Consider the following 23,852-nt stretch of genomic DNA (forward strand, 5'->3'; position numbering starts at 1 on the left):
TGCTAGACAGTAAACCTTATTAAATAAATACAAAAATATTACAGAACTTGATATTTATTGCATCAGTGTGTAACAATAAAACTTCATGTGATTGTATATAGTTTTAACACTAGAATATAACAATATATTATAATAATAAAAATGGATTTACTCCCTTTCCACTTATTATCACTTTTCCCCCTTTTGGTAATTTGCATAGGAAAAGGAGATCATGGAATCACAGAAGTAATGAAAGTGACATTTAAAATACAAGATCTTTCTAACACAAAAATATTCTATATTTCACAGTTTTTTTCCCATTTGCAAACACTGGAAAAAGTGACACACAAGGGTCCCGTACTTATTGAGCTTTATTTCGATACCTTCTTAATTAATTCAAAGTCTTGCTCACAGATGAAAAAATCTGCTCAAAAATCACAGTAAAAAACAGCTGCCAGATACAAAGGTATAACTTACCACAAGTGAGTCATTTGAAAGGAATTTGGCCCCAATAAAGATGAATAATAATTATTTTTTAAAATAATTAGTAAAAACTTGTCATAGCTGCACGCCATACTGCAATATGAATAATTTAGTTTCTATATTACATTATTATCATTATTGTTATTGCTATCACTGAGGCTACTTTGAAATAGCTATTGGTGACTTCTGAAACACAATTTAAAAGGATTTACAGATGGATTCATGGGAGTTGAAAATGAGATAATTTCCACATGTAAACCTAAAATGCTGAATTTTTTGGCACATCATTGCTTTCTTTTCTATCCCTGACATTCATTGCACAAACTGAACAATTCCAGTTCTGATAACTTTGTTTAAGCACAGCATTATTTTATAATCGTGTAAAAGAGAAAGAAAAGGATGGCCCTATATGTCAGCACCAAGGCCGAGTGTACAAATTTTCTAGCTGTTCAAGGGTTTTGTTCTTCGTCTCTCGTAGTATGAAGAAGAGAATCAACCACCCTATGGCTGCCAGGCCTGTGTACAACCAGAAAGCACCTGAAACATAAAAAAAAATTTTATCTTATTTTAATTATTCAAATAACTAAAGATGGGGTCACACTTGTAACTGTAATGAAATATGGAGCTGAGCAATTCATTATGCTTCAAATGATATCATAATTAAATGACATGAGAAGCATGCTGAATCCTAATTTGCTTTTTACATGACAGTTTGGCTGATCCAGGATTTGGCTCAGGACGAGAAGGGGGAGGAGAGAGGGTTTCAGAGGTCACTGAAAACTCTCCTCTACTGACAGCTTGCCTTTGCCTTTCACAATAGTAGAAAAGTGAGTTTCCAGTGTCCTCTGAAACTCTGGACAGAGCCACAAGGACAGCCATAGCATCGATAAATACTTTACTGGCTCTTTGGGAACCCAAGGGGATTTAAAGCCATTCGTTTTGAATACTTTAACCAATTTTAATGTTTTTTTTTTATTTTTTGCTTTATGGTAGACTAGTATGGCACTCTAAGATCGTTTTGTGGTTTTAAAGTTTATGCACCCATTTTTTAAATAATGTAGCAATTTTACAATTGTTTTCTAACCAATCAAGGTGACAGCTGAGCGTGATATTGCTCAAGGCATTTTATTGCTCTTTCTGAGAGGAAAGGGGGTACCCCAGAAGCAAAAGAAGGGACAAAACTAACCATATCTAGTCAAAACCTGAGTCAAAGTCAGGAACGTGAAAGAAATAAACAAGTTGAATATCCAGTTGGTTGCTGTGGTGATGGCATTTCCAGTACTCCTAGCCCACAGAGGGTAGATCTCTGAGTTAATTGTCCATGGCATGGGCCCCATACCTTAGAATAAAGGCCAAAAGTATGGATATGTAATTTCATACATCAAATTCATATTTACAACCACTTCCAAACATGCACATTACAAAAGCTCAAGCTCAGTGTCTAATTGTCTGATAATACAAATACAAGATTTTTTCACAAAAGATTTTTTCACAGCTGAGCTGAGTTCCAAGTCCATAAATTGAAATAAAAACATCAAAACTTCCCAAAAGTCCTTTATCTTAAAATCTAAGTTGAAATATAATCATTCACCTAATTTTTTTTATAAAAACCCTTCCTGATCTCATACCTGGAGCAAAGAAGGCCAGATATATCACCAGCCCAGCGAGGGCCACCCAGGAATAATTTGTGGGACAGAAATCATAAGCCCAATGCAGGTTATTTGGTAAGTGAGTGCCAGCACATCTCCCAGCCACTGAAACACTGTCTGTGCCATTGGTAGGCAGACATGAGCCATTGACAGCTCCTGTAGACGTGCTGACATAACAGTATCCACATGATGGGTCTACCATACAGTCATTACACCAGCTAGAAAAGAATTTATTAAGTTGATCATAACTAAAGTTGGAAATTAGTATACATACACACAATGACATATGAAGTTATCACTATTACATTAAAAAGGGAAAACCACAGTGACTTATTTCTGTACAAAGGCAAAATCACGAATTTATAACAACAGAATTCAAAACAGTGATAGGTTAATAATTTATGGGAGGAATTCAGTATGAAAAAGTTCCTAAGGCTATGAAATGATGATGCTTACTTTTTTAAGCATCTTAACCTTTACTTCATATTTTTCTTTTAATACTTCATGAAAATTATTCAAAAATCTTACCTATGCTGCCCACATGAGTCATTCCCCAGTGCGCCCTCTACTACGCTGACGCTGGGGGAATAGTTAGCCGCCAGCTGGAATCCTACAGCCAATAATGCCAGGGAAAGAACTGTGCCTGGCAATGAAAAAATGAACATTTTATTTTCAAATAAATTTAACAATATTACACTCAACACACAGTCACATCACAAACACTGTCACTAAGACTGATAATGTCACTACCGCAATTGTGTCACATCTATCAGGCTGTCACACCTAACACACTGCCACTTCCAGCAATTCACAACTAACACACAACTCATACAGCGTCACAACCACAGCAGTGTCACTTCGTACTGGCTGTCAATCCTAACACACTGTCACCTCAACACAACATTGCACAATTTCACAACCATTCATTACAATGTCACATAATGTAACAGTTAAAAGAATCCCACAATTTCATGTACATCATGTTATTACGTCTTACTAAACACAATGTCACACCTAACACACTGTCACAGTCACACTTAATGCAATGTCACACTGTCACACATAACAATCCCACAAGAACTTAGACCCTGTTCCCATACCTAGATTGATCTAGCAGGATTGAGCCATCTTATTGGGGTTTCTCAATAAATTTCTTTCAGCTTAAGTAAGCTACTCTGATATCTGGCATGCCTACTGAAGCTGTTAAGGGGTAATTAACTGCCATTAGTAGTTTCAGTAGGCATGCCAGACATCTAAGCCGCTTAAGCTGTTAGCAATTTAGCCAGGAACCCCGCGGATACAGGTCGATCCTGCTAGATCGATCTAGGTATGGGAATGGGGTCTTACCGCCCAAACTGCCCAGTGTTAGTGTCCTTCTCCCCACTTTTTCTACCAGCCAAAGACCCACAAAGGTGAAGGTAAAGTTTGCCAAGGCAGTGATAGCAGAATACCATACTGCCTGGCATTCATCTTCTACTCCAGCCAACTTGATGATAGTGGCACTGTAATACCTAAAGAAACAATTCAACATGTAATATGATAAAAGTTGCAATTTATTAAATTTGGTTTGCTCAGAGCTAGACACAAATTGTATGAGAAATAAGACTCAAAAGGCTGAATCCACAGCATACAAGCAAGGGTAAATTTCATATGACTGGAAATCATTTAGTGCACTGATTAACAGATGATTTAAAGTGCCACCGTACTAGCTTCTCATCTACATAAAGCCGCTAATCAGTTTCAACTCTGATGTTCATAAGGTTATGTTTAAAGCAACCTATGTACTTGTATATGGTTATTTCCCTTTTCTCCTCAGAAATTAATTGAGTAATCATAAAATCCAGCAATAAAATAAATCTTGCCTTTTTATACTTCATGATAAATTAGCTATATGTTTGAGGTAAAAAAAAAACTGATATTGGAAGGAAAACATATCAAAAAGGCTGAGTAGTGTATCTTTAGAGTTCACTTGACCTTGGTGCTCATATGTTATGAAAACCCCTTTTCTTTTTTTTACTTGTGTGACAGTAACTTTTCATGTATTACCAATACAATGATAATAAATGACGAAACAATCTTAATTTAGTTTGCTATGCTGGTTATTGTATGGTAAAATAGAAAATAAAGTAAACCAAAATTTCTTCTAATCAATAGGAAAATATATCTTTAATGATTGGCAAAAGCCATTTTTAAGTGGGCATATATGGCGATAATATAAAACTGGCAAAAAAATTATATTAAATATTACATCATTCAGATAATAAGGCTATCCTGTACTGATAAGGAATTTCTATGAAATGTTTCATAAGACAGAAAGTTTAATTATGTAAGATGTCCTACAATTCTTATCACATATAAAATTACTTATTCTTAAACAAGCCCCTGGTTTCAATCACCTTTTCAAGGATATGATTTAATTACTTTTAACATGCAAAAACAATCTAGCTTGGATTAGAAATAATGAGCTCATTACCAGTACCATATACCCTCTTTCACAGAGATGTTACAACATAAACTAATGCATCTCTCCCTCTTTCTCTTCCAATAAACACAAACATACAAATATACATGCATAATAGTGCACAAATGCACATTCTTGTAAACAGAAATACACTACCACATGTACACACACACACACACACATACCCACACACACATACACACACCCACGCACGTGCGCACACACACACATGCACAGAAACACACACACACACACACACACACACACACACACACACACACATGCATACACACACGCACACATGAACACACACCTGTACTTACATAACTGTATTGATGCCTGCCAACTGTTGAAACATCTGCAAACAACATCCCACAATCAAAGATCGTCGCACTTGAGGTGTTTTTAACATCTGCACAATGATTAATGTATTTCCTGAAGAATAATAATTAAATAACTTAGAGTTACAACAGAGAAAAAACACTGAGATAGGTAGGTCGTCTGGGCTCCAAAAGGATATTATATAGCTCAGTTATCTGCTGACACAGAGTCATTTAGATTTTGGTGGTGATCCATATAAAAATTATTATATTGTAATAAGTAATTAATCAATTAAAATTAAATCAATTAAATGTAATTGTTTAATTAAAAATTAATTTAATTTAATTAATTAATTAAAATCAGTAATATAAAAATAATTGATTGATTAATTAATTAAGTAAGTAAGGAAGTAATTAAATCAATTAAAAATACAGTAATCAAAAGTGAGCCGCTACAAATGGCGAAGGTCAGGCTCTCTGAGTGCTTTTCTTTATTATTATTTTTTTCAATGAGATGTTAATCTTTTAATCCTACTTACCTAGAGCCAACCGGGCTTCTTTATCCTCTTCATCTGCTGTTTTAATACTGTCTATTTCTTCCCCTACATCCTCTGTACCACGGATTTTAGACAAAACCATGGTCGCTTTCTCCACTTGCCCATTTTTTACCAGCCACCGGGGACTTTCTGGCATAAACATGAAGCCAATGAACTGTACTAGTGAAGGCAATCCAGCCAGACCCAGCATGTATCTGAAAATGTTTAAAATTTCTAATATCAAACTTTTTAATTTAAACTTTTATTTTAAGAATAAAGCAGGCGGTACTGATGTTGTTAAACTCTTATATTTCAATGTCTATCTAGAGCACCTCATCAGTATAAGCTGTTGATTGAAGAAAAAAAATAACTTTTTTCTTTTAACATTTAACACAGCTGATGAAATTCTTCTTAAACTTTAATTTTACTATCAAATAAGTGACATGTCTACTACCCCTTACATGAAATGCTGATTCATTGAACTCTCATACTATTTTCATTTTCATCTTTCCTTTTGGTCTGAGTCTAATCATCGACATGTTCTTTTAAAACAATATTTGATTGACTGAGTGCCTGAGTTACAGATCCATAAGACAGGAGTGGTTTTAGAGAGTAATAAAGGTTATAATATCACTTCAATCTTAAGTATATCTGTGTATATCTGTGTCATATTCACTTCTGTCTCTGCTTTCAATCAACCAGAAACACTGTAGGCTTTGGAGATGCAAATTCCATGTAATAACACAATAAAAATAAGTAAAACATTCCCTACCTCCATCCATTTTTATGGTCAAAGCAGAAAGCGCCATCTATAACACTGGCCACACACTGACCCCCTGTGATGAAGATGTTATTCAGAGTGACCAGTCGACCACGGAGATGAGAGGGGGCACTCTCGGCTATGTACATGGGAACTGTGGTTGAAGCAAATCCTGAAATGATAAGTATGGTTTAAGATTTAAATCAGCTTTCATGAGTTGATAAAGACAATGAAAATCCACCTCATTTCCAATGTACAGGTATATAGACACCAGTTTTTTTGTATTCTGCTCAATGTCAGGAGGTGGCTTATTAGTCTGTTAATCTGACTGCATTCAGCAAGAATCCCAGTAAAGTGTGTGCACATTAGCTTGGTCGACATAATTCATTCTGAACAGTCGATCCCTAAGACCCAGCTGTTTTACAGGGTTTAAAGGCAAAAAAGTTTCTGGCACAGACTGAGTAAATGCCACCCACCTATGCCTATTCCCAGTAGAAACCTCCCACCCAGCAACATCCATGCATTCTGTGCTGCGGCCAATACTGCAGCCCCCACAGTGAAGACGAAACTGGCCATTAGAGTGGTAGGCTTCCTCCCAAGCCCATCATTGACAATGCCCCCTATGAGGGCAAAAACTGCAGCTGCACCTACAGTATGCAATAAAAGTGAAATTAAAATAAAAGTAAAATTGTTGTTTTAAAGGCATACAGTCAACACTGGACCTTTACTGGTATGCATGCAGCAATAATGACAATAATAATAACTTTTCTGGAAATTTTTACAAATTTTCTACTTAATATAACCAAATTAAAGTCATATCCAAAACCGTTCAGAAACTTGTCATCTAAACAGTTGTTTGTCATTACGAGTGAAATTCAGCAGACTTGATCTTCTCACAATGATGTCTCAAATATTGGATAATTTCATATGGCTTAAAATGAATCTATACCCCAGTAGATCATAATATGTCAGCAGTTAAGAGTAACTTGGATTAAAGGGAAGAGAGGATCAATTTTTAGGATTTTTCCATAAAGACCTATATAACGTCCTTAATTAATAGTGTCTTTACGAGTACTAATAATAATTACAAGTACCTGCGGGCGTGCGTGTGTGTGTGTGCATGCGTGTTATTCATCTCCTCTTTAATCGTATCTTACCTATTGTGACGCTAACAACCATTTCATGCCATAACGGGCTGAGCAAGAAATCGTCATCGACTAGCAGCATAGCTCCTGAGACCACGCCAGTATCATAGCCAAACAAGAAGCCTCCGATCGCTGAGAAAAATGTCAAATAATACACAAACCAAGGAGTTGGTTCACGCCTTGGTGAATCATAACGCCGATTCTGAACTCCATTTACTCTGTAGTCTTCCTCTGAGTCTGAGCTTGAGAAGGCAGTTTCGTTGTCCTTGGTTTTACTTTTCCTCGGTGACCGGTGCCTATTTTGTCGTGTTGATCGGTCCTCGTTTACGAGTAAAGGGGTTTTGTCGCCTTCCTTGGGTTCGTCATCGCATGCCGAACCACTAAAGGGACAGTTTTCTTTACTCATGATTGTTTTCTACATAAAAAAAACACACAGTAGTTCCTCGGAGTCATCTGCACGCTCGCAATGTTTACGTCACGTGCCTTTCGGCGACTTCCGGCTCATCTGACACAATACAGTTCATCTGACACAATTACAAGGAACACTTTCTTGGAATAGGTTGCGTTCCGTCGCTTCATGTTTGGTCGCTTGTATTTTGTCGCGGTGGTGGGCATCCCCAAAGGACGTATGCTTTGAAAATGTGTTGGTCTTTTCTAATTCGCTAGTGCATTGAAAGTCTTTTTATTTTCCCTCATTCAGTGTCTAAATGAGCATCACACGTACTGATCAAAGCAGGTAAGCCTTCCATAATATAGCTTGTAAGCACGTGGGCTTATCTGCAGACCTTCAACTTCACCCCCCCCCACACACACACATACACACACACACACACAAACAAACACACAACCCATCTACCCACCCACCCTACTAGTCCAAGAAATTGGTGCAGAAAAAAGGGTGAATTGTGCATTTTTTACCTACAAGCGTGAAATTTGCCACAGTTGTAGATAATGGAATTCTAAGCTATTTTGGATATATGGGCATGTCTGAAAATTCCAGTATGGCCGCCAAATCCAATATGGCCTCCACAAATACTCTTTTAAATTAAAACATCTAATATATAGTCCTAAAATGGTTTAGAATATCATTTTATAGCTGGAAAATATCATGCTATGAATGAATTATCAATATCCGCTTCTACAGGTGTATAGAATTCCAAAATGGCCTCCAAAAGTAAAATAAGCAGTTTACTTACGCAAAATATGCAGCAGTTTTGTAAAATCATCAAGCACTTACAATTACAAGCATAAAAATTGGCACAGTTATGTACACTATAGCTAATAAGTCCCCGGTCACTTTAATAGCACACGCTGTCTACATCAGACGCGCTAATGCGCACGTCCCCGACAGTGTTAATGATAGGGGGATTACGATGGACAGCGCATGTTGCTCACAGCAGTAGGCACTGCCGCCGAAGTTAAACCGGTAATTAAGTCTTTAACTTGACTAAACATGTTTTGCTTTGTAACTTGCGTCCTTCAGTCTTGCTGTTGCGGAAGCGCCGGCGGGACATATCTCCACCTTGCCGATATTTATCCCGACTCTCGACTTTAAAAGTATTATTGGTTTTGATTTTATCATAGTCTTATTATATCAGAAAACCTGCATGTTTTCATACGTTAAGAGAATTATAGAAACTGTAGAAAAAGCTACTCGTACATCAGGGATAAAAAACAACACCTTGCAGCACTATTACCTATTATTCATCACCAGAAGTTACTGTTTCACTTTTTTCTCCCAAATTACAAAGTCTGATGACAACTGAAAGCCTTTAGCCATACCTCAGGGCAGTGGGAGATAGTCTGGATTTGATTAAATGTAATAAAAGTATATTTTGAAGAATTTTCTTAGCCTTCGGCAATTTCCGCAAAGCTTCGGCATGCGCGGCAATACAGAGCTGTCGATATCTGCATGCGTGAACAATAGAATTGGTGGAACAACGGTTAACGTCGTTGAATCGTCTGCAACCTACCCGACGGGAGTTCGTGTCCCTGTCGGTACTTTTGAAGATTTTGAAATTGTCATTTTAATAAATATCTATTAATATATAAAACAGTCGTGGCTAATTGTTTTTGCAACGGAAAGCACAGTAGGAAGGTTTGTTGTTATTGTTAAAGTTATTATTACTGGGGACATAAATTAGTATGCTAATCTCTTATCATGGTATAATGATTGATACGATGGGTATCAAATAGTTTTCCTTTGATATAAACAACAAAAGAGCGGCCTTCCAAATATCTTTGCTGAATGTTTATAACGTAGGTACTATTATGCGCAAAAATATTGATACATGACGCAAACGACATTTACTAATTTTGGTAATATCAATTTTAATTAAAATTAAATTTAATTGAAATTAAAATTAAAATTTGTCTAAACGTGCATATTACCATTCACCTTGTTTAAAGGGTTCGCAACACTACATTCTAATACATTTTGCCAATTTTCATGTTTGCTAGTTTATTTTAATTTGAGAGAAAGCGAGAGAAGACCCTCTACTAGGGCCGCAAATTAATTATGAGTATTTTTCTTCAGTGCAAGAGACTGTGTAATGAAAAATCAATCTGTAACTCTGGTATAGGGTGGCCTTGTGTGTGTAATAATATACAAGTAGGGGCAGGGGTACAGTTTTGTAGTACAAATAGTCATTTTATACATCTTATTGATCTCATCGTCGGGTCATTGTTTACAATAGCGCTTTGTCGCTGTGCGTACCTTTTTGCATTTGAGTTAGACTCAGTCAGTAACAGCTGGTGATTTTGTCTTTTTTGCGTTTCATTGACAATATTTTGGCCACCTAAGTAGGGAAATGTGGCTCTTTGTTTTGAAATGACATTTCCATTGTTCCTTTGAACATGCAAAAGTCAACACACTTACGTCAACATACTTACTTTGTAATACCAACCCAGGGGAAGAAACAAAAGCCTCATAAGGTGTCGTAATTCACACTGTAAAAGGTGTTAATTTCATGCTTCTATTGTTTGCCCATGAATCATTATGACAAATTTGTAGGGTTGCCAGATCACTGGCGCTTCATTCAATTCTCTATATCTGCCCTGCAGCCTGGGATGAGTGATACTTGACTGACCTTTGTTTACATCTGGAGATTTTCTTTATAATTCGATCAGTGTGCATAAATTATGATATTTTCCATCAGGAAAAATACGTGATAATGTTACGATTCTTATTTTACGGATACATAATTACAAAAATTAATTCCTGATTTAATACCCCCTATTTCAGCGCCTATTCCTGGCTGCGTTAATTATGGGGGGTTGGAAAGTAATCCGTTAGAACGCAGGAGTGATGATTGCTACTCTTACCAACGGTGCATCACCGATCAACTAATCTCAGCCACCTGAAGCAGAATCACCAACAAAAGACAAATTGGACTACATCTGCCTTCTTGTTGAGACATCTTATGTAAAAAAGGCGATAACGGTCAAAACATACGTGCTTCGTGGTTTATTAAATGTTCATCGTATTTTTTACAATAAGGATGGCTAGTGGCAGCATTTATAAGTTCTTTTATTTAGAAACTTTCCGATCCTTTGTCTGGGACTGCGTCCGAGAAACGGCGATAACGACAGAGACGTCCTCGAACATTTTGGACTCAGTGCAAATAAAAAAAAAATCCGTTAAGAAGTAGCCTTTAAATGTCCTGGCAAATAATTTTGCGATGGCGCAGAGAGTTCTAGAATGAATGACAAGCAACGACATTAGGGTTAATAATAGACTAAAAACTATCAGAGTGTAGGCCTGTCTTACTTCATTTCTAAGGCCATCTTGTGATACGAGTCATGCTACACTACAAAAGAGGGAGTAGCAGTGGATGATTTAATACAGGGATACCATCGATAGTATATCAATAGAAAATCGCAATCCTCAAATGTTTTTTAATTCATTAAATATAAACGGTCTTTTCTCGTACAATGGGTCTGGTATAGTTGTATTGGCCTATCAGTTGGAAACACGTGGTTCGTCTACAATTGCAAATGGCGGAGGTGCCGTGGTAGTTATTGTCTTAAAATTAGCTGGATACGGTGCACGTGAGAAAATTATTCATTAAATTTAGTTTTCGAGCGTCAGCTTAATCTGGTAAAATGCGAGACGAAAAAAATGATAGATAGAGCCTTATGACCCACTGTAGAATGATGCCGAATAATACATCAACGACGTAGTTTATCGGCAGATAAACGTGTTTCCATTCTCGGCTGACTGAGGAAAGGTTTGAGAGAGCATTTAAAGAAGAGGCGGTCGAACCAATAGTGAGTAGGAAGTGTGCTGCAATCAAGACGAACAATACCGATCATAAGTGGACAGCTAATAACCCCTAATTAACCCCGGGTTACGCGCTGCTGTGTTGACTCCTTGCTGGGAAGGGGTAGCGGCCTCCTACTGCTGTGCGTAATCAAACATTGTCTTCTAACATGCGGCTACACGACGGTTGCATTGTATTAATAAAGTAATACCTATTCATAAGGAAGGGGGCGGATGGTAATCTTACGAGAATTAAATCAGTTATGGATCATACGCGTACCAATAGTCGTGTTTTTTTTTTAGCTATACGGTAGAACATGATTCTAAGCAACGTTGGATGTAGGGGCATGTCTGAAAATTCCAATATGGCAGCCAATTTCAATATTGCCCCCAAAATACCCTTTCAAGGTGAAAGTTATTTGTATAGTCTTTTATAAAAATATCATTTAATGGTTAGAAAATACCATTGTATGTATGAAGTATCAGTATCTGCCACTTAAGGTTTTAAAATTCCAAAATGGCCTCCAAAAGTCAGCAGACCACAACTATTGAATTGTAATCACTCGTGAATAGGCATGTGGGCTTTGCAAACTACCTGTATAATCAGCATATTCCTACCTGTGCAGGAGCTATTCTACAGAGTTTTTAAAAAACCATCAAGCATGATACATTTATTTTGTACTGAAAACAGTCCTTCTTTTGATAAACCAACATAAGTAGTTTGACTTTTTGCTCTGGATTCTCATATAGATCAATTCCCAGTTAGCAATCTTCTTATATGGCACTCATGAGTGACCCCCCCCCCCCCCCTTTCTAAGAAAAAAAGTATCGTGCAAAATCCATAAAATGTGAAAGAAACACCAGAATAACTTAGCCTTAAACAGGCAAATATAAAAAACTTGGGGTGTACCAATTTTGTCTGATGGTTATGATTCTTCAGCTAGATCAGTGCATGGCGCTTCATCAAATGCTCATAAATATAACAAAAATGACAGCTAATCAAACATACAGGTCTCAACAATTTGATGTTTTTCATTGGTTAAGTACTAAAAGCGGGGCACATTTGCACTCGATAATGTTATGATGTTATCTTGTGCTTCAAAAGTAAATTAGAAAAGCTTCTTATTTTAAAAATTGGCTTTAGTACATTCGCAGTATTGGCTACCGAGAATTTAGTGAAAATTTATGAGCAAAGAAATACCTGTACCCCAAACAGAGGACAGGTGTTGATACGTGCTGTATCCAAGAGTTGCATTGCAGACTTCACACTTCGTGCACTAAAAAAGAAGCACTGATAGGCGCCAAACTTTGGTTTTCATTTGATCATTTGGCAACTTGTTTAGTTACAAACTTATACTTTCAAAAAACTGAACATGAAAATAAAAGAATTAAAATCCTCCAGACAGTTAATACATACAAAACTTCAAAAAACGATGTATTCTGAGGATTACACCAAGAAATTAGTGCAATATGGACTTTGAAAGGTAAAAATTCATGAGATTTCCGGCATCATTGTCTGTGTGGGACAATCCAGAATGAAGCCATGAGGAGTATTCACTTACCCAGCTTAATCTACCAGGTAGCTCCTACCATATCTGTTTGTAGTTATGTGTGCAGTTGCTAACTGTGGTGAGGGGAGTCAGAAGCATTGGAAGACTGGTGCTATAAGGGTTCACACTAGTAACCTACATCTACTAATATACCCTTCCACACTTTCATGTTCCTATGGACCGTCATGCATGTAAACTGAGTCAGAAGCATTGGAAGACTGGTCCTATAAGGGTTCACACTAGTAACCTACATCTACTACTATGCCCTACCACACTTTCATATTCCTATTGTCCCTCATGCATGTTAACTGATGCTTTCTGGTGTTAGAAACGACCAATGCCTCTTGGTATTTTGTTGGGGAAAGTGGATTACATGTAGAAGCTTTAGCTTTAAGGAAATACTGGGAAAGCTGAGGGAAACACAACTACTAGTAAAGCTAGGCACACATTAATGAATGAAAATTATTTAACCAAATAAGTAGAAATTTCGGTGTAGCTAGCTGTTATCCTCTGTTGAGATATTGTCCATTTACTAAAGTAAAAGGTTGACCGCCCATAAAATGTGCAACACTTACTTGATAAAATAACCTTCGTTAATTTGAAACTTATTTGTGAATATACCTTGACATTTTCATATCCTTGACATTTATAGAATTGCTGCATGTGGTGTCACAACTAGACCAAAAGGAGTCCTGTTCCATTTTTTATGGTCATTTGGGTCTAAATGTAACTAAAGGAGCGAAAAACCAAAAAAGAGTAAAGACTGTTGTCAGTCAGATTATATAGTAGTATTTTTTTACTTTAAAAGGGTATTAGTGGCCATATTAGAATATTCAGACATGTCCCTATATAACAAATTGCTTAGAATCCTGTTCTGTACAATTGAGCCAATTTTCATGCTTGTAGTTTTAAGTGCATGATGAATTCACCATACTGCTGCTGTGAGTGACCTGTTTTTCTTATTTTTGGAGGCCATTTTGGATTTCTATACACTTAAAGAATAAAATATTGATACTTCATGCATACCATAGTCCTGTCTAACCATAAAATGTTATCTTAAGTTATTATAAGATTTTACATACTTGAAGTTTTAATTTGAATGGGTATTTGTGTCGGCTATATTGGATTTGGGGGCCATATATTGAAATTTTTAGACATGCTCATACAACCAAAAGTGCTTGGAATCCTGTTTTACAACTGTACCAAATGCCATGCTTGTAGTTTTTGATGAATTAACCACTCTGCTGGATATCTTGGATTAGTAGAGTGCTTTTTACTATTGGCGGCCATTTTGGATTTAATACACCTAAAAAAGCAAATATTGATTCTGAATTCATACCGTGGTGTTTTTTAACCTTTGTATGATATTTACGCCCTTAAAAGACTATATACTTGAAGTTTAAATTAGAAGCCGTATTTTTGGAGGCCATCTTGGATTTGAAGGCCATTTTTAAATTTTCGGATATGCTCATACATCCAAACTTGCTCAGAATTTCATTTCCACAAACCTGCCAAATTTTATGCTTGTAGTTTTAAGTGCTTGAAGAATTCCCCATTCAAATGGATATCTTGAATAAATGGTCTGCTTTTTTTACTTTTGGCGGCCATTTTGGATTTAATACACCTGAAGGATTCATACCATGGTGTTTTCTAACCTTTATATGATATTTTAAGTCATTAGAAGACTATGTACTTGAAGTTTTAATTTGAAAAGGTATTTTGGTGGCCATATTGGATTTGACGGCCATTTTGGAATTTTCAGACATGCCCATATATCCAAATTTGCTTAGAATTTTATTGTCCATAAGTGTGCCAAATTTCATGCTTGTAGGTAAAAAATGCACAATTTTTCACCAATTTCCTGGACTATACGGCCTTGAGTTAAATAAGAGTCAAAAAGGACAACAAATAATAAATAAGGTAGGCTTACTGTATTGCCCCATTCAGAATAGGGGACTAACTAGTCCGAGGGTCAAATATGGCGACTCACTACAAAGCTTGTTGTCTAATACGCTAATAGGCACTGAATAGATATCCCGTAGGAGATGTATTCAAGTGGGTCGGCCATATTTGTCCCTCGAACTAGTTAGTCCCCTATTCTGAATGGGGCTTATGAGGTTAATCTTGTAGGCTACAGTGATCTTTCACATAATTTTTTATCCCAAGAAAAAAGGATTTTTGACCTGGGGATATATTATGCCGAGCTTCGGAACTTTCTACAACAAATTTGTGGACAATAATAGCATCTAAAGACAAGAAGTGTTAAGAGCAGAATTACCTCATGAAATCTTGTCGTCCGATCTCAACGCGTACGTGTAGGCCTAACCCTACTACAGAAACGCAATTAAGTTGACTTATTAGTGATGAGTCATAATAACAATAAATTGCACAATAAATTGAACAACTTTTGAAATTCACAAGTTGAAATTACAGCAGATATAGGCCTATAATGAAGCACCTCCAATGTTAAGCAAGATAGCCTCAAGATCTGAATATTTGACTTTATGGAAACAGACATCTTTGAAACGCATTTTAGTGCGACTTTTATTGCAGATAGTGGGTTATTACACAATTAATAGGCGATTTTTAAAATATACTGAAAAAAATTGCAAACTAAATTTTATGAAGTTCCACTAATATTTGACAAAATTACATGTAGACCTGAATGTTTTAATTCAAAGTTGTAGTCATTTAACAAATTACAAAAAAAAGGGGGGGCCTGAAGAACCCCATATCTTTATCTTTGTGCCTGAAGAATCAATTAATGATTTATATTTAATGTATTTACGGTGACATTTTTGTGCTTGATCCATTTTATGTGTCTCTGACATATTTAAATATTAAATAGACGTTTAAAAACAGATTTCTTGAGTGTTTCAACATTACAAAGTGCCAAATACAGATTGACAATAATTGCCGTGTTCATTTCAGTTAAGGCGTACGTTGCCCAAAAAATAACATGTGTGTTTTAAAGTATCGATGTCCTCATGGAAAAACCTAGAAAAATATATTTCTATACTCATGTTCGTCTATTTCGAATAACGTAGCCGTCTCAATACTATTTCGATCTTTAAATGATCGAATTTAAATATTCGCCGTTTCCTTTCCGTCTAAACATTGCTTTTTCTGTGGGATCGTTTTTACAAACGTATTGTTTCATTATCTCCAATTCTGCGCTTAGATGTTTCAAACGAGCTCGTAGTTCCTCGTCCTGCAGGGGCGTTTTACGACCGTTTTCAACGCTCCAGGACGAATCGGATGAGGACATTTCATCTTCCCACTGCGCGTGCGCTCTCACTATGACGGGCCACGGTTTCGGATGAGGTTGATTTATGCCCCTGTTAACTTCACTCTCAGATTCGGAACACGAAACCTCTTGGGCGGGCGACGAAAAATTGCTCCGACAACTTTCATCGTCGCTGCTGTTTCTCGGGGGAGCCGTGCCTCTGCTCTTGTAAGATACCTCGATGTTCTTTTTCATTGATCGAAATCCCGCGGAACTAGGCTGGCCTAACATGAAGTCTTCGTGCAACTCTGTGGTCTCCCGTCGTTGCGGATCATAAGTGATTAACGCGGGGTAAACTGCCTGCGATGACATATGGTAGCTCCTCTTCAGTAGCACGCTAGCTTCATTATGACCCGCTGATAAAGGCGGATAAAAAGGACCATGTCCTTTTTCCGAATACCACAAATAGGGAGTTGAGGGGTGGCGCATGAATCCTTCCTCTTTTGAAGAAACGTGGGCGTGTTTGTCGGTCCCTCGTGCCTCAGGCTCCGAATTCAGTGCCCTAGTTAGCAGAGATTTCCTCGGGGGTAAACTACACTCCGTAACGACCTCTTGTTCGGTGTGTTCGTGGGTAATCTCAGGCGATTGATTTTCAGTTTTGATCGAAATGTTTGATGGCGAATGGACAGGGTCTGAGGGGACACACTGATCTACTGGAACGCCATATTTAGTTTTCAAAATGGCGATTTCTCGGCGAAGCAAGCTGTTTTCGTGTTCCAAAATCTGGACTCTGTCCCGCATCGTTAAGTCCTGCTTGCGTTTGTTCTCGCGAGATTTGCGCGCAGCCTCGTTGTTTCGCTTTCGTTTTTCCCAATATCGCTCATCTTTCTGATCCTCGGCCACATGTCGCTTCGTTCGCCGACATGGAATGGAACTGACTGGGCAGTTTGCAGGCGGTTGGTATTTGGTCGTGTTTGCCCCGTTGCTGCCATTATACATGATGTATGGATGGGGCAAATGCGCGTCGTTCATTTTTGTTGTACTTGGGTAACTGCAATAGAAATGAAGATAAAATAAGTGAAAAACTTAGTCCATTTTGGTTTCAGCAAATCTCCAAGTCCATTTTGGTTTCAGCAAATCTCCAACGACTTTAATTGAAAAAAATCCTTTTTTAACATTTTTTTTTACAAAAGTTTGACGTGGCGGTAACTGATACTACTGAGTATCCTATATAGGCGACCGTTGAAGCGCGATATAACAGTATTTCATCCATAAACATTTTTGTCTTCAAATTTTGTTTCTCTCTCTCTCTCTCTCTCTCTCTCTTGAAAGTCAAAACAAGTCACATAGTGATGAGAATGGTTAATTATTCGTTGTAAACGTTTTCGCCTCTTTCAGGCTCTCCAGACAAAATGATTCAGACAATATATATATATATAAATATATATATATATATATATATATATATATATATATATATATAACAAATTATTCAAGAAGAGAATTTGAAAATCAAATAATAAATCTACACTCTCAGAGTAAATTGTCTGCCATCTTAACCTTTAACCATTTTCTCAATTTGGGTATGCACTTTCGTCTAATGTCCAGAGAGAATTTTTGCATGGAATTTGTTTTATCATCAGCTGGTCTTCAGCATAAAGTAAGCTCTAAACACGCATGAGAAAAACATCGCAAATGCACGTAGTGCTGTAGCCGATCAGAGGCCGTCGTTTAAGCGAGATGCAACACTCGTCACCTATCTGTACGTGAAAACTCATTCCTCTATTTTAGATCCTAGGTGGAAATTACCCGTCTATTGACTCGCCTGCGGCTCGACAAATACACTCTTAATATTTCCAGCTCGGCGACTCGTATATGGTATCTATCACTAAACGGGGACGTGTCAAATCAACAATTATTTGTGCATAAACTTTGATACTAAAATTACATAAGATCCCAACGTAAACGTTCACTGGTCCTTCTAAACAGGAACTTAACACGTTATTAGCTCTGTGCGATGAACTGTTCCGAGAGGGCGACGACCGATAGCACGCGGGCAGAGCGCTTGACCCTAACCTGACTGGCAATCTCACGCTCTTATATAACCCCAATATGATTTAATCAAAGAATTATGTAAGTAGGAAGGTATTGCGTGAATACAGACGTGTTGGTCCATATTCAGGGCTCGCAACTAGGTCATTTTGTACGTCATAAGAAGACAAATGTACGTACGTCTTATGATCAGTGATGTATTAGTGTTATATATTTCCATTTCGTTTGTTACAACTTCTGTCCATCCTTTCTTTGCCGTTTCACACAGTATTTAGCGTCAATATTTCGCTTTCTGGTAAAGGAAGTGCGTGGATGCATCGAGTACGAAAAACCTATAAAAAACGAAAATGTTGAAAATGTTCTTGGATAATTCTGCTCAGGGCTGTGTTTCGACGTCGACCTCACTTAATATAAACCCGAAAGTTCATGGGCCAAACCTTCATAAAAACGGAGTTAAATTTGAAACCTATCCGAGTTCGATCTTTCGATATATATATATATATATATATATATATATATATATATATATATATATATATACACGCTATTAATGCCTTAGACATTTTAATGAATTGTTATTTCACTTCACAAATTGGGTCATCTTACAGGTGAGGTAATTGATATCCTGCATTACCTTAATTACTTATATACAAGTACCAACACTACACCTTTGGTCAATGGCGAGAAACAGAAACCTTTTGGTAAAATATCAAAGTTCGTCAAACATGCATCGGTGATGGCACATGAAGAATTAAAATTCAATATTCAAATATCCGGAAATGTCGGTATACCATACCTTTATTGTATTTACTCCGTGAAAAGTTTCAATTCCTTTCAGAGTCAGCTTTGTTATCATATTCATTAACTTCCCAATTACATTCATTAACTTTCCAAGGCTTCCTTTTATAATATACCTGCACAGGAAGCCATTAGTAAGTTCATTTCTATTTATATCTTACCCGGGATTTTCTCGCCAAGTCGAAGTTTCATGGCAAATAAAGCAAATTCTCCTCATCACGAACCATTGCTTAACCCGCCCTAGCACTTTCATACGTTATAGACGTACCATTTCAGCCATTTCGAATTAAATAATTTGGTTCTATTATACGACTGGCCCAGTCACATAACGTCGCTGTTTTTTTCCTATACATTAATTTCAGAAGAAAATAACGAGGGGCGTTATAGGTCTTTAAGATCTGTATTGGAAAAAGGTTTTGGTTTGTAGGATATGCAGATATAAAATTGGGACAATTTTTTACGTGGATGATATACTTTTCATTCAGTACATGATGACAATTTCTACACGTCACATGTAACGAAGACAACAAGGTATATCGATGGACCTTGTATATTAGGGGGAAAATATAATCACAAAAAATATCCATATCTTTTGTCTCCTTATATTCCGTCTATCCCTAAAGTCAAGACGGAACTTCCATACAAACAACCAGCATAGACCAAAATTGGTTTATTATTTTAAAAATCATCATTATAATTTTTTTTTATCCATTTGTTGGATTTTTGTTTGTTTGTTTTGGAACTAAACACACTAACCCTGCAATACGCTGTCAAAAATATTAAATATAAAGAGAATTTCAAAAAAGATAATATTAAAATAGACAACGCTTTCTTCTGCATTGTGGCTTCGTGGTATCGCAGGCTCGAGATTGCACAAATAACTTACGTAATATATTTGCGGGCGACGGAGATGTTTCGTGAGAACCCTGTGCAAAGACTGCCTCTTTGGTTTTACCCACGCTATTTACAGAAACTTCGTCACTGTCTGCTTGAGCCTCTTTAACACCTTTCCAAACCCAAACCTAGATCGATCTAGCAGGATCGACGGGACTCAGATGGGGTTCTGAAGCTAAAAGATGGTTAATTATCCCCTAACAGCTTCAGTTGATGTGCCAGACATCTAACCCGCTTCAGCAGAATGCAATTAAGCGAAAAAACCCTCGGAGATGGGTCGATCCTGCTAGATCGATCTATGTATGGGAATGGGGTCTTATATGTGTGTGTGTGTGTGTGTGTGTGTGTGTGTGTGTGTGTGTGTGTGTGCACATGGTCGCGCTCAACACTTTGTGTCGAACTTTTATGTTACATGTTTCAGTCGTAATGATTTCTTCCCGTAACCCTACCTTAACGTTAATGTATCATTTAATACCCAAGTTGCCCAAAATTGAAAAAAAAAACCCCGCCGATTATTAACGCAGCCTTAAATGGTAGCATCACAGCGACAAAGGGTCATGAGAGTGTTAAGAAACCCATAAATTCATAAAAACGCCAATCAATACATCTATATCAGCAGACAGACTAAGATTTGGTTATGGCAGCTACATTGTGGTCATGTAAGAGATTGACGTCGTGGATATTACGCCAATCGAGGTGACGGAAAATACAGCAGTCAAACCACAAACCTGGGGAGTCGTACAGGGGGCAATGACCGAAGCTGACCCAGCTGCAAATGAAATTTGGTGAAAAAAAATCAACGCAATTTCAACGAATCCACCTGAAATGAACAGCTCTATCCATTTTCTCTCTTTTCTGTTTTTATAATTGCTATGAACGGAGAGGAAGAAATTATTTGCTCGGTTCAATAATTGGTTGATGTTGGCGGCGAGAGTGCGAGAGTGAGGGGAGAAGGGTTTAAAACAGACTTGACTGAAACTGAAAAACAGATACGTCAGATACGAAGACTTTCAGATATCTGGCGTGATTAACGTTCTGTTTTACTTTCTTTTACTCTTTTTGTAAGCAGTGTTCAACATCCACGATGTTTTTCACTTAGTAGAGTGCATTAAACTACGGATTTAATGCACAGTGCTTACATTGTGAGAAATTGTGAAAATGTATGTGCGCGCGTGTAGTTCTTGTATACGTAAAATCCGTGGCACTAATCGGCCCTTAAAATATTATCAAATTAATATTCAAGCTTCAGAAAAACAAATTAAGGGTGCATATTAAGTACAGATTCAACCCGTATTGAAAACAAGACAGTCGACAAAAAGACGTGGTAAACAAGTATAATTCTTAGCTATTTTTTTACATCTTCTCAAGAAAAATGGAAACAGCAAAATGGTAAATTTAATAAAATTTTAGAACGAAACTGCGAAGGTTTGGCTGTCGTTTGACTGTCTGAAGAGACAGCCATGCCCTCCACAGCCACCCCAAGCACAAATTAAAAATAACCCTTATGTGTGTTGGCACTACTGTTAACATTCCTAATATGTGCACTTTTCGTTTCAACACAAATAGTACGTACCAGAAACCGTAAACAGGAGTGCTAACGTATGAAAATTCTAAGCACCCCCCCTCCCCCACGCGGTCAACCAACACAATTCGTGCACAACTTTTGTTCCTACTTACCTGATTAACTTGTATTGCAGCTTACTTCACACTCGATTGGATATCACCAAGTCTATCTCAAGCGCTCCAGACTGGCACTGATGACTTCCAAGAATCAGTGTCAACACTGGTTTGAACAGCGCAGTGTTATCACACTCTGTTATTCACATTTCCCCAACACATTTTCCCGTGCCTTTCCACGTGCCTATTAGGTAATATCGACTATTACGTAACAGCATACGCACGGCGACCACTTTACTTACAGTGTTATACATGTTGATGGGCCAGGGTTAGCGATTTTCTCAGTATCCAGAGTCAATCGCATTAGTGTTTAGCATCTTGATTTTTTTTATACATTTGTAAGCAGAAATATGGTGGGAATTGCGTATGTTTGTTTGCGTATGTCTATATGTTTGTGTGCGTGTGTCTTTCGGGTCTTTGGATGGGTTGCAGTGTCAGGTAGCTTACGAAATAGACCTCTCGCCGGAATGTATTGAAGAATACGCAGGGGATTGTCTAATTTCTTAAGAAAAGTCAAATTGAGATAAGAAGACGTATTTTGTTTTTCATTCAAGATTTTTTTCCTTATCAGCACACCTTTCATGTTTACCTCTTTTTGATGAGATACTGTTCATATGTTAATCTGGCGCCGCAGACACCGTAGATTGTATATACAGAATACATGTACTTATGGCTGTTACATGGAGTTTATGTAAGATAGTTCATCGACATATTCAATTACATTACAAAACATGCTCAAATGCTGACAACGTACGTGACGGGACATGTGTCTATCACCTTTTAACCCGTTTCGAATTTCACTTGCCATGTTACATTTATGAAAATGCTGGTTACCCAATGCGATATGTAATATATCTATAGCTTAATCATTTTTCTACCTGTAACAGTTATTAGACAAAGTAGACAAAAGTGACTTAATGCGTTTGAGATAGTGTGATATAAAACCCACTAATAGAACAGATAAAGACATGCGATAGTACTCAAATAACCCAAGATTCCTCTAAACATAATTATACTTGTTTGTCCTAATGCTTGAATGATTTAACAAATGAGTGACTTAAATAATTAAAGATATTTGATAGTAAACTAATTTTTTCCTGAGGCTCGGATGATAAATAAAAGTGAGGCATAAAAAAGAAATTTATTTTACAATTTAAAAATACACACCTATAGTTGACTGCCTTGAGGTTTTGAGAAATCACGACTGTCCCTGTACAAAGTATATTTCTTGTCTATGGTTCCCCATAATAAATGAATAAATAAATAAATAAGAAATGTCGGGGTATTTTGATAAAGAAATGCTCCCAATACTTGGGATTAAGCCTTGAACCTTTCATAGGGCTCATTCCCAATGAACTATCGGTCTTCGTAGATCGATCCAACTCCACCGGGACTCTCGGTGTTGAATAGAATACAAAAATGCTTGTCAGTATACAACGGATATGGGAACGTTGGAAACAAGAGGAGGCATCTCAGTCTGTTAATTTGATTGCATTTAGCGAGTGTCCCCTCGAAGTTGGGATCGATCTACGTAGACCGATAGTTTCAATTGGAAGGATAGTCGGATAGCCGCCTTACAGCGATATAAGTTCAAGGGGCCATTCAGAATAGTTGATCTGAGTACTAATTGATCCGCCTATTAAATTTGGCCGACCACACTCCAAAAGCGATGCCGCTGATTCTCGATGGTCTCCTCGCCTCCACACGCGCATCATTAAACGGATTAAATCTCGGTTCTTAATTGCTAGGCCCCTGCAGCGACGGCGCGTGTGGAGACGGAGACACCATCGGGAATCAGCAGCATCGCTTTTGACGTGTGGTCGGCATATATAGTCGGCGGATCAGTTAGTACTCGGATTATCTATTCTGAATGTTTCTTAAGGGTGTTTTACGAGCAATTGACATCAATATAAGCAGGTGTGCATTTGCAACCTCACTGAACCCTTGCCATCATTCTGAATAAGTGAGCCAGTCAGTATTTTTCACAATTTGTTTCAGGAATCTAGCAAAAAGAACAAAAAAGTAAACCGCCTTTGCGATTTTTTGTAAATCCTCTTAAAC

The 23,852-nt window shown here is 37.3% G+C and overlaps 2 protein-coding genes across 4 annotated transcripts; both read right to left on the minus strand.

Annotated features, from left to right (window-relative positions):
• Nucleotides 1-127: 127 nt before the first annotated feature.
• On the minus strand, nucleotides 128-7,821 carry LOC106170643 (proton myo-inositol cotransporter). Of its 2 annotated transcripts, XM_013550614.2 has the most exons (10): nucleotides 7,346-7,821; nucleotides 6,665-6,835; nucleotides 6,201-6,360; nucleotides 5,432-5,643; nucleotides 4,896-5,007; nucleotides 3,459-3,622; nucleotides 2,640-2,754; nucleotides 2,091-2,329; nucleotides 1,649-1,801; nucleotides 128-999 (listed from the first exon to the last, which is right to left on the minus strand). In XM_013550614.2, the coding sequence occupies exons 1-10, from the start codon at nucleotides 7,737-7,739 to the stop codon at nucleotides 875-877; spliced, it is 1,845 nt and encodes a 614-aa protein (XP_013406068.2). In that variant the 5' UTR covers nucleotides 7,740-7,821; the 3' UTR covers nucleotides 128-874. The 2 variants fall into 2 exon arrangements, with proteins under 2 accessions (XP_013406068.2, XP_086870616.1); XM_087014490.1 differs by lacking the exon at nucleotides 6,665-6,835.
• Nucleotides 7,822-15,661: 7,840 nt separating this feature from the next.
• On the minus strand, nucleotides 15,662-21,978 carry LOC106170640 (uncharacterized). 2 transcript variants are annotated; one of them, XM_013550612.2, is made up of 2 exons: nucleotides 21,792-21,978; nucleotides 15,662-17,421 (listed from the first exon to the last, which is right to left on the minus strand). In XM_013550612.2, exon 2 carries the CDS (start codon nucleotides 17,400-17,402, stop codon nucleotides 16,215-16,217), a length of 1,188 nt encoding a protein of 395 aa, XP_013406066.2. In that variant the 5' UTR covers nucleotides 17,403-17,421; nucleotides 21,792-21,978; the 3' UTR covers nucleotides 15,662-16,214. The 2 variants fall into 2 exon arrangements, with proteins under 2 accessions (XP_013406066.2, XP_086872430.1); XM_087016304.1 differs by lacking the exon at nucleotides 21,792-21,978 and adding an exon at nucleotides 18,180-18,638.
• Between the last annotated feature and the right edge of the window lie 1,874 nt (nucleotides 21,979-23,852).

Source organism: Lingula anatina, chromosome 6, assembly GCF_051362555.1.
Source record: "Lingula anatina isolate TDL-2025a chromosome 6, LinAna3.0, whole genome shotgun sequence".
NCBI classification, from domain to species: Eukaryota; Metazoa; Brachiopoda; class Lingulata; order Lingulida; family Lingulidae; genus Lingula; species Lingula anatina.

Coding starts and splice junctions, on each gene's coding strand:
- LOC106170643 (XM_013550614.2), bottom strand. CDS start 7,739: ATGAGTAAAGAAAACTGTCCCTTTAGTGGTTCGGCATGCGATGACGAA. Junction 6,836..7,345: donor GGTTGTTAGCGTCACAATAG/GTAAGATACGAT, acceptor TGCATACTGTAG/GTGCAGCTGCAGTTTTTGCC. Junction 5,008..5,431: donor AGAAGCCCGGTTGGCTCTAG/GTAAGTAGGATT, acceptor ATTATTCTTCAG/GAAATACATTAATCATTGTG.
- LOC106170640 (XM_013550612.2), bottom strand. CDS start 17,402: ATGAACGACGCGCATTTGCCCCATCCATACATCATGTATAATGGCAGC.